General features: G+C 40.9%; 1 protein-coding gene across 4 annotated transcripts in view; it reads left to right on the top strand.

Annotated features, from left to right (window-relative positions):
* PIAS3 (protein inhibitor of activated STAT 3) overlaps positions 1–13,659 on the top strand; it is a 109,385-nt gene that overhangs the window by 35,167 nt on the left and 60,559 nt on the right. For all 4 annotated transcript variants that reach the window (XM_053704504.1, XM_053704498.1, XM_053704507.1 and 1 more), the window contains exons 4-6: positions 5,804–5,854; positions 6,342–6,432; positions 7,174–7,308. In XM_053704504.1, the coding sequence (XP_053560479.1) occupies positions 5,804–5,854; positions 6,342–6,432; positions 7,174–7,308 (277 nt within the window). The remainder of the gene's footprint in view (positions 1–5,803; positions 5,855–6,341; positions 6,433–7,173; positions 7,309–13,659) is intronic.

The raw sequence follows: 13,659 nt of genomic DNA, 5'->3' as shown, positions 1-13,659 counted from the left end.
GATAAAAGCTTGATATCTATAGAATGCAGAGGTTCAAACGGAACCCCTTGAAGAACTTTAAGAACTAAATTTAAACTCCATGGCGGAGCAACAGGTTTAAACACAGGCTTGATTCTAACTAAAGCCTGACAAAACACCTGAACGTCTGGAACATCCGCCAGACGCTTGTGCCAAAGAATAGGCAGAGCAGAAATCTGTCCCTTTAAGGAACTAGCTGACAATCCCTTCTCCAATCCTTCTTGGAGAAAAGATAATATCCTGGGAATCCTGACTTTACTCCATGAGTAACCCTTGGATTCACACCAATGAAGATATTTACACCATATCTTATGATAGATTTTCCTGGTGACAGGCTTTCGAGCCTGAATTAAGGTATCAATGACCAACTCGGAAAAACCACGCTTTGATAAAATCAAGCGTTCAATCTCCAAGCAGTCAGACGCAGAGAAATTAGATTTGGATGTTTGAAGGGACCTTGAAGTAGAAGGTCCTGCCTCAGCGGCAGAGTCCATGGTGGAAAGGATGACATGTCCACCAGATCTGCATACCAAGTCCTGCGTGGCCACGCAGGAGTTAAAAAATCACTGAAGCTCCCTCCTGCTTGATCTTTGCAATCAGACGAGGCAGCAGAGGAAATGGTGGAAACGCATAAGCCAGGCTGAAGGACCAGGGCGCTGCTAGAGCATCTATCAGCGCTGCCTGGGGATCCCTTGACCTGGACCCGTAACAAGGAAGTTTGGCGTTCTGACTAAACGCCATGAGATCCAGTTCTGGTTTGCCCCATAGTTGAAACAGCTGGGCAAATACCTCCGGATGGAGCTCCCACTCCCCCGGATGAAAAGTCTGCCGACTTAGAAAATCCGCCTCCCAGTTCTCTACTTCTGGGATATGGATAGCTGAGAGATGGCAAGAGTGAACCTCTGCCCATAGAATTATCTTTGAAACCTCCAACATTGCCAGGGGGCGCCTTGTTCCCCCCGATGGTTGATATAGGCTACAGTTGTGATGTTGTCCGACTGAAATCTGATAAACCTGACCGCAGCTAGCTGAGGCCAAGCCTGAAGAGCATTGAATATCGCTCTTAGTTCCAGAATGTTTATCGGAAGGAGTGCATCCTCCTGAGTCCACGAGCCCTGAGCCTTCAGGGAGTTCCAGACTGCACCCCAGCCCAGAAGGCTGGCATCTGTCGTTACTATAGTCCAATTTGGCCTGCTGAAGCTTATCCCCTTGGACAGATGGACCTGACATAGCCACCAGAGAAGAGAATCCCTGGTTTCTTGATCCAGATTTAGTAGAGGGGACAAATCTGTGTAATCCCCATTCCACTGACTGAGCATGCAAAGTTGCAGCGGTCTGAGATGTAGGCGGGCAAACGGTACTATGTCCATTGCCGCTACCATTAAACCGATTACTTCCATACACTGAGCCACTGAAGGACGAGAAGTGGAATAAAGAACACGGCAAGATTCTAGAAGTTTTCACAATCTGGCCTTCGTTAGGTAAATCTTCTTCATTTCTACCGAATCTATCAGAGTCCCTAGGAATTAAACTTTTGTTAGAGGTGATAGAGAACTCTTTTCTTCGTTCACCTTCCACCCATGGGACCTCAGAAATGCCAGAAAAATGTCCGTATGGGACCTGGCGATTTGAAAAGTCGACGCCTGTATCAGAATGTCGTCTAAGTAAGGGGCTACTGCTATACCCCGCGGCCTTAGGACCACTAGGAGGGACCCTAGAACCTTTGTAAAGATTCTTGGTGCCGTGGCCAACCGAAGGGAAGAGCCACAAACTGGTAGTGCCTGTCTAGAAAGGCAAACCTGAGAAAACGATGATGATCTTTGTGTATCGGGATGTGAAGATAAGCATCCTTTAAGTCTACGGTAGTCATATATTGACCCTCCTGGATCATAGGAAGGATGGTTCGAATAGTCTCCATCTTGAAGGATGGGACTCTGAGAAATCTGTTTAAGATCTTGAGATCTAAGATTGGTCTGAATGTTCCCTCTTTCTTGGATTTGAACAGATTTGAATAGAAGCCCTGCCCCTGTTCCTCCTGCGGAACTGGGTGGATCACTCCCATAACTAGGAGGTCTTGAACACAATGTAAGAATGCCTCTCTTTATCTGGTTTGCAGATAAATGTGAGAGATGAAATCTCCCTTTTGGGGGAGAGGTTTTGAATTCCAGAAGATAATTTCCAATGCCCAGGGATCCTGGACATCTCTTGCCCAAGCCTGGGCGAAGAGAGAGAGTCTGCCCCCTACTAGACCCGTTTCCGGATCGGGGGCTGCTCCTTCATGCTGTCTTAGAGGCAGCAGCAGGCTTTTTGGCCTGTTTCCCCTTGTTCCAAGCCTGGTTAGGTCTCCAGACCGGCTTAGACTGGGCAAAAGTTCCCTCTTGTTTTGTGTTAGAGGAAGTTGAAGCTGCGCCACTCTTGAAGTTTCGAAAGGGCCGAAAACTAGACTGTTTGGTCCTTAATTTGTTGGACCTGTCTTGAGGAAGGGCGTGACCTTTTCCTCCAGTGATGTCAGAAATGATCTCCTTCAGTCCAAGCCCGAATAGGGTCGGTCCTTTGAAGGGAATGTTGAGGAGTTTAGACTTTGAAGTCACGTCAGCTGACCAGGATTTAAGCCATAGCGCCCTACGCGCCTGAATAGCAAAACCTAAATTTTTAGCCGTTAGCTTGGTTAAATGAACAGCGGCGTCAGAAACAAATGAATTGGCTAGCTTAAGGGCCTTAAGCTTGTCAATGATATCTTCCAACGGGGTTTCAACCTGTAGAACCTCCTCTAGAGACTCAAACCAGAAAGCCGCAGCAGCAGTGACTGGGGCAATGCATGCAAGAGGCAGGAGAATAAAACCTTGTTGAATAAAAATTTTCTTAAGGTAACCCTCTAATTTATCCATTGGATCTAGAAAAGCACAACTGTCCTCGACAGGGATAGTGGTACGCTTAGCTAGAGTAGAAACTGCTCCCTCCACCTTAGGGACCGTCTGCCACAAGTCCGTGTAGCGGCGTCTATAGGAAACATCTTTTTAAAAACAGGAGAGGGAGAGAACGGTACACCTGGTCTATCCCATTCCTTAGTAATAATTTCAGAAAACCTCTTAGGGATTGGAAAAACATCAGTGTAAGTAGGTACTGCATAGTATTTATCCAATCTACATAATTTCTCTGGGACTACATCAGCGTCACAGTTGTCCAGAGTTGCTAAGACCTCCCTAAACAATATGCGGAGGTGTTCAAGCTTAAATTTAAATGTAGACATATCAGAATCAGGTTGAAGTATCTTCCCTGAATCAGAAAAATCACCCACAAATTGAAGCTCCCCTGCTTCAGCTTCAGTACATTGTGAGGGTGTATCAGACATAGCCACTAAAGGGTCAGAGAGCTCTGTATTTATTCTAGTCCCAGAGCTGTCTCGCTTTCCTTGCAATCCTGGCAGTTTAGATAATACCTCTGTAAGGGTATGATTCATAACTGCCGCCATATCTTGTAAGGTATATGCAATGGGCGCGCTAGATGTACTTGGCGTCCCCTGAGCGGGAGTTATAGGTTCTGACACGTGGGGAGAGTTAGTCGGCATAACTTCCTCCTTGTCAATTACTTCTGGTGATAAATTTTTTAAAGCCAGAATATGGTCTTTGTAATCTATAGTAAAATCAGTGCATTTGGTACACATTCTAAGAGGGGGTTCCACAATGGCTTCTAAACATAATGAACAATGAGTTTCCTCTATGTCAGACATGTTTAAACAGACTAGCAATGAGACCAGCAAGCTTGGAAAACACTTTAATAACTGTGAACAAGCAAAAAATAAAAATGGTACTGTGCCTTTAAGAGAAAAAAACAATCACATAAACTGCAAAACAGTGAAAAAAGCAGTAAATTCTACGAAATTTTTACAGTGTGTATAATAGACTGAAATAGCATTGCACCCACTTGCAAATGGATGATTAACTCCTTAGTTTCAAAACCAGATCAAAAAAACGATATAGCCGTTTTTAAACAGTCACAACCAACTGTCACAGCTCTACTGTGGCTCCTACCTGCCCATACAACGACTTTGGAAGGCACAAAAACCCTGTAGAGGGGTCCTATATGTCAGGGGACTCCTTCAGGGAAGCTGGATGTCTCAAGCTGCAAAAACTACTGCGCAATTAAGGCGCAAAAATAGGCCCCTCCCAACATGTACTCACAGTGAGAGGGCCTTAAAAAACTATCCCTAGGAAAAATCTAGTCAGCCATGTGGAAAAACTAGGCCCCAGAATAAAGTTTTATCACCATTTGTAGTAAACGTTTATATACATCAAGCAAACGTTATATCTATTAAGTAATGAGAGTAAATAACAAAAATATTGCCCTTTACAGCAAGCATGATACCAGTCGTTATTAAATCACTGTAATCAGGCTTACCTTAAATAAATCAGGTATTGTCAGCATTTTCTAGCTTATCATCTCACTAGAAAAATTTAAAACTGCACATACCTCAGAGCAGGAGACCCTGCACGCTATTCCCCCAGCTGAAGTTACCCATCTCTTCAGTTATGTGTGAGAACAGCAGTGGACCTTAGTTACAAACTGCTAAGATCATCAAAAAACTTCAGGCAGACTCTTCTTCACCTTTCTGCCTGAAGCCAAAATAGTACAACTCCGGTACCATTTGAAAATAATACACTTTTGATTGAAGATAAACTACATTAATTCACCACATCTCTCTAGCTACTTCCCTTGTCGAGAGCTGCAAGAGAATGACTAGGAGGTGGCAGTTAGGGGAGGAGCTATATAGACAGCTCTGCTTTGGGTGATCCTCTTGCAGCTTACTGTTGGGAAGGAGAATATCCCACAAGTAATGGATGAATCCGTGGACTGGATACACCTTACAAGAGAAATACCCACAAAATAATAAAATTCCCTACCCTATACTAAATTACAAATAGCCCTTAAAAGGGCCTTTTGCGGGGCATTGCCCCAAAGTAATCAGCTCTTTAACCTGTAAAAAAAAAATACAATACCCCCCCAACATTAAGACCCACCAGCCACACACCCAACCCTACTCTAAAACCCACCCAATCCCCCCTTCATAAAACCTAACACTAACCCCTTGAAGATCACCCTACCTTGAGACGTCTTCACCCAGCCAGGCACAAGTGTTCCTCCAGAGGGGCCGAAGTCTTCATCCGATCCGGGCAGAAGAGGACATCCAGACGGCTAGAAGTCTTGATCCAGACGGCATCTTCTATCTTCATCCATCCGGAGCGGGTCCATCTTCAATCCAGCCGACGCGGAGCATCCTCTTCAAACGAAGTCCAACTGAAGAATGAAGGTTCCTTTAAATTACGTCATCCAAGATGGCGTCCCTTCAATTCCGATTGGCTGATAGGATTCTATCAGCCAATCGGAATTAAGGTAGGAAAATAGAGAGATTTTTCACTTTGAGTGAAAATGCATGGTTATTGCTGTAGTTGAAGCACCTTATAATTACCAATTCAATGTCTTCTGCAGCTCCTGATGAATCAGGGTTGTAGCTAATAATCATTGCCAACTTGATTGGTCCTGAGGCTCTGGGGTCAGCACGCAGCAAAGCAGTTGCTCTCTGTACAGATAATATGTTGTTTGTTATCTATATCCATTAAAGGAATTCCCAGTCAAACGCACAATAAATAAATAATGATGGATGTATTTTTGATGGATATAACATTTTTGGGCCTAATAAAATCATGTATAAAACTAAGGTTTTGGTTAGTGAAATAAGAGAAGGTGGCAAATGGAAGGCTGGTAAATGATTTCTTTTGTTTTACAGAGAGATATTACCAGGAGCCAAGTGTGATTATACAGTGCAAGTACAACTAAGGTAATGTGGTCAGTTACGTGCATAACATTGTGCTCACAAAATACAAACATTAAGAAAATGTTGACAGGTTACATTTAGACTAAATCTAAGCCATGTAATACACTAAAATTGAACAGGATTGATGCACTTACCACCTTGTGCAGTAGAGATTAGTACTGTTCTACTCTCCTCTGTGTTTATCAGTTGCTGTATAACATTTAAGTCAAAATGAAACTTCATGATTCAGATAGAGCATGCAATAATTTAAGAAATTAAAATCAATTTACTTCTATTGTCAAATTTACCCTTTCCTCTTGGTCTCTGATTAAATTTACCTTCTTTACATGAAAAAAATCTGAGGTAGGCATAGGGATGTGCACGTGCCTTGAATACTATGGCTGCAGTGTTTGTAACACTGTTTAATCATTTTGGTTCTTGGCAACAAATTGTAATAATTCTCATTACTAAGATGAAAAAGCAACCTAAAACTACTTGTTAACCCCGTTAGGTTCTGCTTATGTGAGACCAGCTGTCCACAGGAAGACTACTTCCCTCCAAACCTGTTTGTGAAAGTAAACGGGAAACTTTGTCCTCTGCCTGTGAGTAATATGCTTCTTATGTGCTTGTTGACCCTTTGGTCATATTCATGAGTATTGCTGATGCTAGCAGCCAGTTTTTTCCCTCTATAGGCTGTTCATATCCCCTTCACAGTTGTCGGTTTCAGACTAATCAGATCTGCCTGTTACCTCCTATCGAACCAATTCCCCCTTCCCCAATGCAATACGTCTTGTCTACGTTCCCTGTTCTCTTCCTCACTGTCTTTGCTTATTAACCTACATAAGAAAATTACATATTTTTTGTAGTTAATATCTTTCACTTCTGAATAATTTATTAAACATTTGATAATCCAGTTTAAATTTTCTTTTTTAAGGTGGGTTGAGAAAACAGTCTTTACATATTATATATGCTGTTGTTCTGTAGGGGTATTTGTTTTAAATAATTAAAGGAACATTAGACACTTTGGTATTACAGCATAACATGCATAATAAAACAACTGCTGTATACTTTTTATTATTTATTTTGCCCCATTTTCCTGTAATAATAGTCTGAAAATTGTGGAATTTCCAGTCCTGGAAACTGAAAGAGCACATGACAGGCTTCATAAACCTAACCTTGTTACATATCTGCATCTCAATTGCAGTCAGTTATTTTATAAATTCTGCTCTAGCCTAACAATGGAGATTTTGTTAATACAAAGTACTGCAGTTGTATCAGCTATTAAAATTAATGATACATTGTTCTCCTTTAACATATTGTCTGTTTTTCTTCCTCATTTCCAGGGATATTTGCCACCTACTAAGAACGGAGCAGAACCCAAGCGACCAAGTAGGCCGATCAGTATATCTCCACTTATCCGGCTAACATCCACTGTCCCAAATACTATTGTGGTGAATTGGTCCTCAGAGTTTGGCAGAGTAAGTGCTGACTATAAATAGCAAAATGTTATACACTCACTGTCAAAAAATTGTCTTAGGCTGCCAGTGATTTAGGTTGGGGCTTTCAATTTATCTTTTACTGTTTTGGGTTCGGGTTCTTTGAAAGTATATTGTAGCAATGCAATTTAGTGTCTAATTATTAGCTATTGAGTTTTCATAATGAGCTTTCAAAATGTCTCTAAAATAAGCCAATATACAGTATATTTAATAATTCTTTCAATTATAAAAAATGGTTAGATTATAAACACAAAATGTAAAAGACACATATGTATGCCTTTTATGTTTAAAGAGACAGCAAACACATACATTTCTGGTGTTTTGCAATAACCTAACATGTCAGCCAAGTATACACATTTTTTAAAAACATATTAGCACCTTGTTTGCAATTGATTTTCAATAGCCATACTCCACCCTCCCCTTACCTTATTTGGAGGAGACAATCTGGACTTGAGTCTGCAGACAACAAGGCTAGCGGCAGTCGTCATGTCATTGTAAAGTGCATTGTTTTGCAGGTGTTATCAGTTAAAACCAATTAGGAAAAGGCATGAAGCAGAGTAAACCTTGAGAGGTCAGTAGGGTGCATTTCAAATTCCGAGAATGAGAAAATCCTAATTTTTCTGAGCTACAGTACATGAAAAGGGGCAAAATAAACAATTGTTTTACTGTCCCCTTAAAGGGATATAAAAGTAATTATTTAGTAACAGCAATGTATTATTACTTTAGATTAAAATAAAAAGAAACAGATTGTGTAAAAAAAAAACCCCAGAAAAACTTGTTTTCTTGTGAAATGAGCCCTTAGAAATTCTCAGTCTAGCTCCTTCACACAGCTAAACAAGGAAGCAGACATTGCAAAACTTAAAGGGATATTATACACTAGATTTTTCTTTGCATAAATGTTTTGTAGATGATCCATTTATATAGCCTATACAGCCTTTATGTTTTTAAAAAAATTTGTATAGTGTTTCTTTTTTTTCAAATAACATTGCACTGATTTTCAGACTCTTAGCCAAGCCCCAAAGTTTTAGGAGACTACTGATGTATACCTACTCCAGCTTGCTCCAGTTTGTGTAAAGAATCTTTTCATATGCAGAGGAAGGGGAAGGGGGGTAGTGTCTGGTTTTCAGTGGGTGTTCCAGTAACCTTTTAAACCAAGCTAAACTGGGAGCTTCTAAGTAAGTTTTTAAACAGTTTTATACTGGATTTTTATATCAGTATCTTTGCATATTATTCTTTATAGTAGTACCTATTACATGCAGTTAAATGAAAATTGGTGTATACTGTCCCTTTAAGTTTTTGGTCACATGATTTTTACAGCAGAAGTCCTATATTGATCATGGGCAAAAAACTGACTTGAGCTATTTTATGGTGTCTCAAAAGAAACACTTTACCTTTTGCTTTCCTGCTGAGGCCTCCTCATTGAGGGGCTAGGACAGGAAGTAAAGGACACTGCAGAAATGAAGTTAAAAAAAAGATTTAAAGGTAAAATCCTTTTAAAATGATGAATAACACACATTGCAATGGTTTATTAAGTATAAGCCACTGCTTAGTCTCTTTCATTGTAGTAACAATAAAACACTGTTTAACATCCCTTTTAATGGTTGATGTGCAGTCTTTAGGGTTCCAGTTTTTGTCTTTGTAAATAAAAATGTTAATTTATTAAAAAGAAAAAAATGTGTTGTTGAAGTGACTGGCAAAATATTGATCTGAGAGAGAAATGGTAATAGGAGGTGAGGATGGACGGAGAAGGGTATTGAAAGTGGAGAATAGATGTTTTGGTTTGGAAGAAAGAGTAGAGATACGAGTAGAGAATAATCCTGCTTATAGAGGCTTAGGGCAGAATAGTAGGATTTCAAGATGAACTTGTAGTGAAGAAAGGCATCTGAGCATTGAGACTTTCTCTAGTGTTGCTCAGCAGTGCAGGAACATCTGAGTAGTAACTGTGTCAGAGGAGTATGCCAGATCTGAGGATGAGTACATGATTTAAGAGCTATGGTAGCAGTAGCCAAATTGTCAATGACCGATGTAAGAGTTGAGTTGTAGTGACAGATTGGTCATGGCAAGAAAAGGAGCAGATGGAAGAGAGCAGAGGTTTAAGACATTTTGAGAGATATTGCTAATCTAGTGACTTAATGCTTCTGGGCAATTTGGTGTAAGGGTTAGATGGTGGGAGAGTAGTAGGAAGTGCTGCAATGCTGCAGGTGAGTAGATGGTGGTCGGAAAGAGAAAAAAAGGGAATTTCTGATGTGTGAGACAGTGCATCGTTAGATAGAAATCAGATCAAGGGAGTGTCTGTTTTTCCGAGTGGGAGAGTCAGTCCATTGTAAAGGACTATAAGAGGAAGTGAGCTGGAGAGGTTTTGTTGCTCCAGGGGCAGTAAGATTGTAAACAAAATTCACAGAGAATGGGGGAAGGGTTATCTGAGGGGAGGAAATAAGGTAGCCAGGATCAAAAAATAAGTTGGGGCTCCAAGAGAGCCATATATAACTGCAACATGTAGAGTGAGTGGCGTGAAGAAGTGTATCATGAGGGAAGATATGGGGTGTATTTGTTGAAAGGTGCAGCCAGAGGAAATTAAGGCCTGTTTGCAGATGAGAGCCAGGTCTCTGTGAGAGCCAGAAGGTTTAGGTATTGAGTGATATAGAGGTCATGGATGGAGGAGAGCTTGTTACAAAGCGAAAGTTCCCAAAGTAAAGGGGTGTTTGGCTTTAGATGCAATGGAGTAAGGTTTCCCTTCGTTCCAACGTTAACACTTTAATCCCTATGTGAAAGGGTTAACAGCCTACTATTACGTACAAAAAAGAGAGCTGCACAGAGTGGAATAGCAATAGAAAACACTGAATATTGCAGAATATACCAAAAGAGAACTACACTTATGAGTTTATCTTGTGTTTGGTTAATTAACTTAATGGGTATATTTTGTCTAGAAAGATGAAAAAACATTTTTTGCTAGGTTCTAATAATAATAATTCTAATTATTCTAATAATAACACATTTCTAAATATATTATATATATTTGTAAAACCAGTTGTTAAGTTTTCAATTTTGAAAGGGAATTTGTTGTCAATTCTCAAGAGACCTAGCAATTATTAAAGTGATGGTAAATTCAAATAGTCTGAATATCGTCAATCGATGCAACTATAAAAATAAGTAGGTGTTCAATTTATCAAACATTTCAGTTATACCTTTTTATTTATGTAAACTAAAGCAAACTGCTCTGATTGTAATGTGCGCTCCGGCAACCCCGCCAGTCAGTGGTGTTTTTATTTTCTGGGGGGGTTTATGACATTATCTCTGCTATCCAATAACATTCATGGCATTCTGGCATGTTTGTAGGAAAAAAAAAGTTCTTTAGCGCTTTATAACGGTGCTGTGCATAAAGCAGGAACAACAAGGGGGCGGAGCGAACGTTGCAGCAATACAAAAGTAAGAATCCAAGATTATAAAAACCTAAAAAAAAATTCTGATATAAAGTTAGTAGCTCGACTGTCAGATGCCTTTTTCAAATCAGGCTTTAGGCTTATAAAAGTATATAAATTACCATCACTTTAACTATCTATAATGGAATTGATTTTGTTCAACTTTTGTTTTGTTTTTCTCCAACATTGGTGTGTCCGGTCCACGACGTCATCCATTACTTGTAGGAATATTCTCTTCCCCAACAGGAAATGGCAAAGAGCACAGCAAAAGCTGTCCATATAGCCCCTCCTCAGGCTCCGCCCCCTAGTTATTCTCTTTGCCGCTCTGAACAAGTAGCATCTCCACGGAGATGGTGAAGAGTATGTGGTGTTTAGTTGTAGTTTTTTATTCTTCTATCAAAAGTTTGTTATTTTGAAATAGTACTGGTATGTGCTATTTACTCTGAAACAGAAAGAGATGAAGAGTTCTGTTTAAAAGAGGAGTATGATTTTAGCAGCAGTAACTAAAATCAATTGCTGTTCCCACGCAGGACTGTTGAGCCCAGAGAACTTCAGTTGGGGGGAACAGTTTGCAGACCTTTCTGCTCAAGGTATGACTAGCCATTTTTCTAACAAGACTGTGTAATGCTAGAAGGCTGTCATTTTCCCTCATGGGGATCGGTAAGCCATTTTCTTAGACTCAGAAAGAATAAAGGGCTTATTATGGGCTATTAACTGGTGGACACTCTTAAGGGCTAAATCGATTGTTTATTTAGGTATTATTTACAGTTTGAAGTGGATTTCACACTTTATTATTTGGGGAACGTTTTTAACGCCAGGCACTAGTTAAGACACCTTCCCAGTCAGGAAGGGCCTTTCACTGTAGTAGGCAGAGCCTCATTTTCGCGCCATTATTGCGCAGTTTCTTTTGAGTGCAGTGCATGCAGCTGCATGTGAGAGGGTCTGGTATCCACTGAAAACGTTCCTGGAAGGCTTGAATTGGTATCGTATACCTCCCTGGGATAGGTGAAGTCGCAACAAACGCTGTGGCTGGGACTGTAGTGGGGTTAAAATTGCAAACGGCTCCGTTTTCCGCATTTTAAGGGTTAACAGCTTGAAAATTGGGGTGCAATACTTTGAATGCATTAAGACACTTTGGTGAAAATTTGGTAAAGATTGGATAATTCCTTCATAGTTTTTCACATATTCAGTAATAAAGTGTGCTCTGTTTAACATTTAAAGAGACAGTAAAGGTTTTGTTTAAAAAGTTTTTTGTGCTTTATTAACCAGTTTAAGCCTGTTTAACATGCCTGTATCTTCAGATAGATCATGTTCTGTATGTATGGAGGCCAAGGTGGTTCCCCCTTCAAATGTATGTGATAATTGTGCCATGGCGTCGAAACAAAGTAAGGACAGTACTGTCACATTTAGTAAGGTTGCCCAGGATGATTCCTCAAATGAAGGAAGAAGGGATAGTTCTGCATCCTCTCCTTCTGTGTCTATACCAGTTATGCCCGCGCAGGCGACCCCTAGTACTTCTAGCGCGCCAATGCTTGTTACTATGCAACAATTGACGGCAGTAATGGATAACTCCATAGCTAATATTTTATCCAAAATGCCAGCATTTCAGAGAAAGCGCGATTGCTCAGTTTTAAACACTGTAGAGCAGGAGGGCGCAAATGATATTTTATCTGTCATACCCTCACACCAGTCTGAAGTGGCAGTGAGGGAGGGTTTGTCAGATGGAGAAATTTCTGATACAGGAAGAATTTCTCAGCAGGCAGAACCTGATGTTGTGACATTTAAATTTAAATTAGAGCATCTCCGCGCATTACTTAAGGAGGTGCTATCTACTCTGGATGATTGTGACAATTTGGTCATCCCAGAAAAATTGTGCAAGATGGACAAGTTCCTAGAGGTCCCGGTGCACCCTGATGCCTTTCCGATACCTAAAAGGGTGGCGGACATAGTGAATAAGGAGTGGGAGAAGCCAGGCATACCTTTTTGTCCCTCCTCCTATATTTAAGACATTGTTCCCCATGGTCGACCCCAGGAAGGACACATGGCAAACAGTCCCTAAGGTCGAGGGGGCGGTTTCTACACTAGCCAAACGCACGACTATTCCCATTGAGGACAATTCTGCTTTCAAAGATCCTATGGATAAAAAATTGGAGGGTTTGCTTAAAAAGATTTTTGTACAGCAAGGTTACCTCCTTCAACCTATTTTGTGCATTATTCCTGTCACTACAGCGGCATGTTTCTGGTTCGAGGAACTGGAAAAGTCGCTCAGTAAGGAGACTCCATATGAGGAGGTCATGGACAGAATTCACGCACTTAAGTTAGCTAATTCCTTTATTTTAGATGCCGCTTTGCAGTTAGCAAGATTAGCGGCGCAAAATTCAGGGTTTGCAATTGTGGCGCGTAGAGCGCTCTGGCTAAAGTCTTGGTCGGCGGATGTATCTTCCAAGACAAAATTGCTTAATATCCCTTTCAAAGGTAAGACCCTTTTTGGGCCAGAATTGAAAGAAATTATTTCAGACATCACTGGGGGAAAGGGCCATGCCCTCCCACAAGATAGGCCTTTCAAGGCTAAGAATAAGTCCAATTTTCGTTCCTTTCGCAATTTCAGGAACGGACCGGCTTCTAACTCTGCAGCCTCTAGACAAGAGGGTAACGCTTCCCAGACTAAACCAGCTTGGAAACCAATGCAAGGCTGGAACAAGGGTAAACAGGCCAAGAAGCCTGCTGCTGCTACCAAGACAGCATGAAGGGGTAGCCCCCGATCCGGAACCGGATCTAGTAGGGGGCAGACTCTCTCTCTTTGCTCAGGCTTGGGCAAGAGATGTTCAGGATCCCTGGGCACTAGAAATAGTCTCTCAGGGTTATCTTTTAGAATTCAAGGGACTACCCCCAAGGGGAAGGTTCCACATGTCTC

This window comes from Bombina bombina, chromosome 1 (assembly GCF_027579735.1).
Source record: "Bombina bombina isolate aBomBom1 chromosome 1, aBomBom1.pri, whole genome shotgun sequence".
Classification (NCBI taxonomy): Eukaryota; Metazoa; Chordata; class Amphibia; order Anura; family Bombinatoridae; genus Bombina; species Bombina bombina.
Note: the sequence above shows the minus strand (reverse complement) of the source record. Positions and strands in the feature narration are given on the sequence as shown.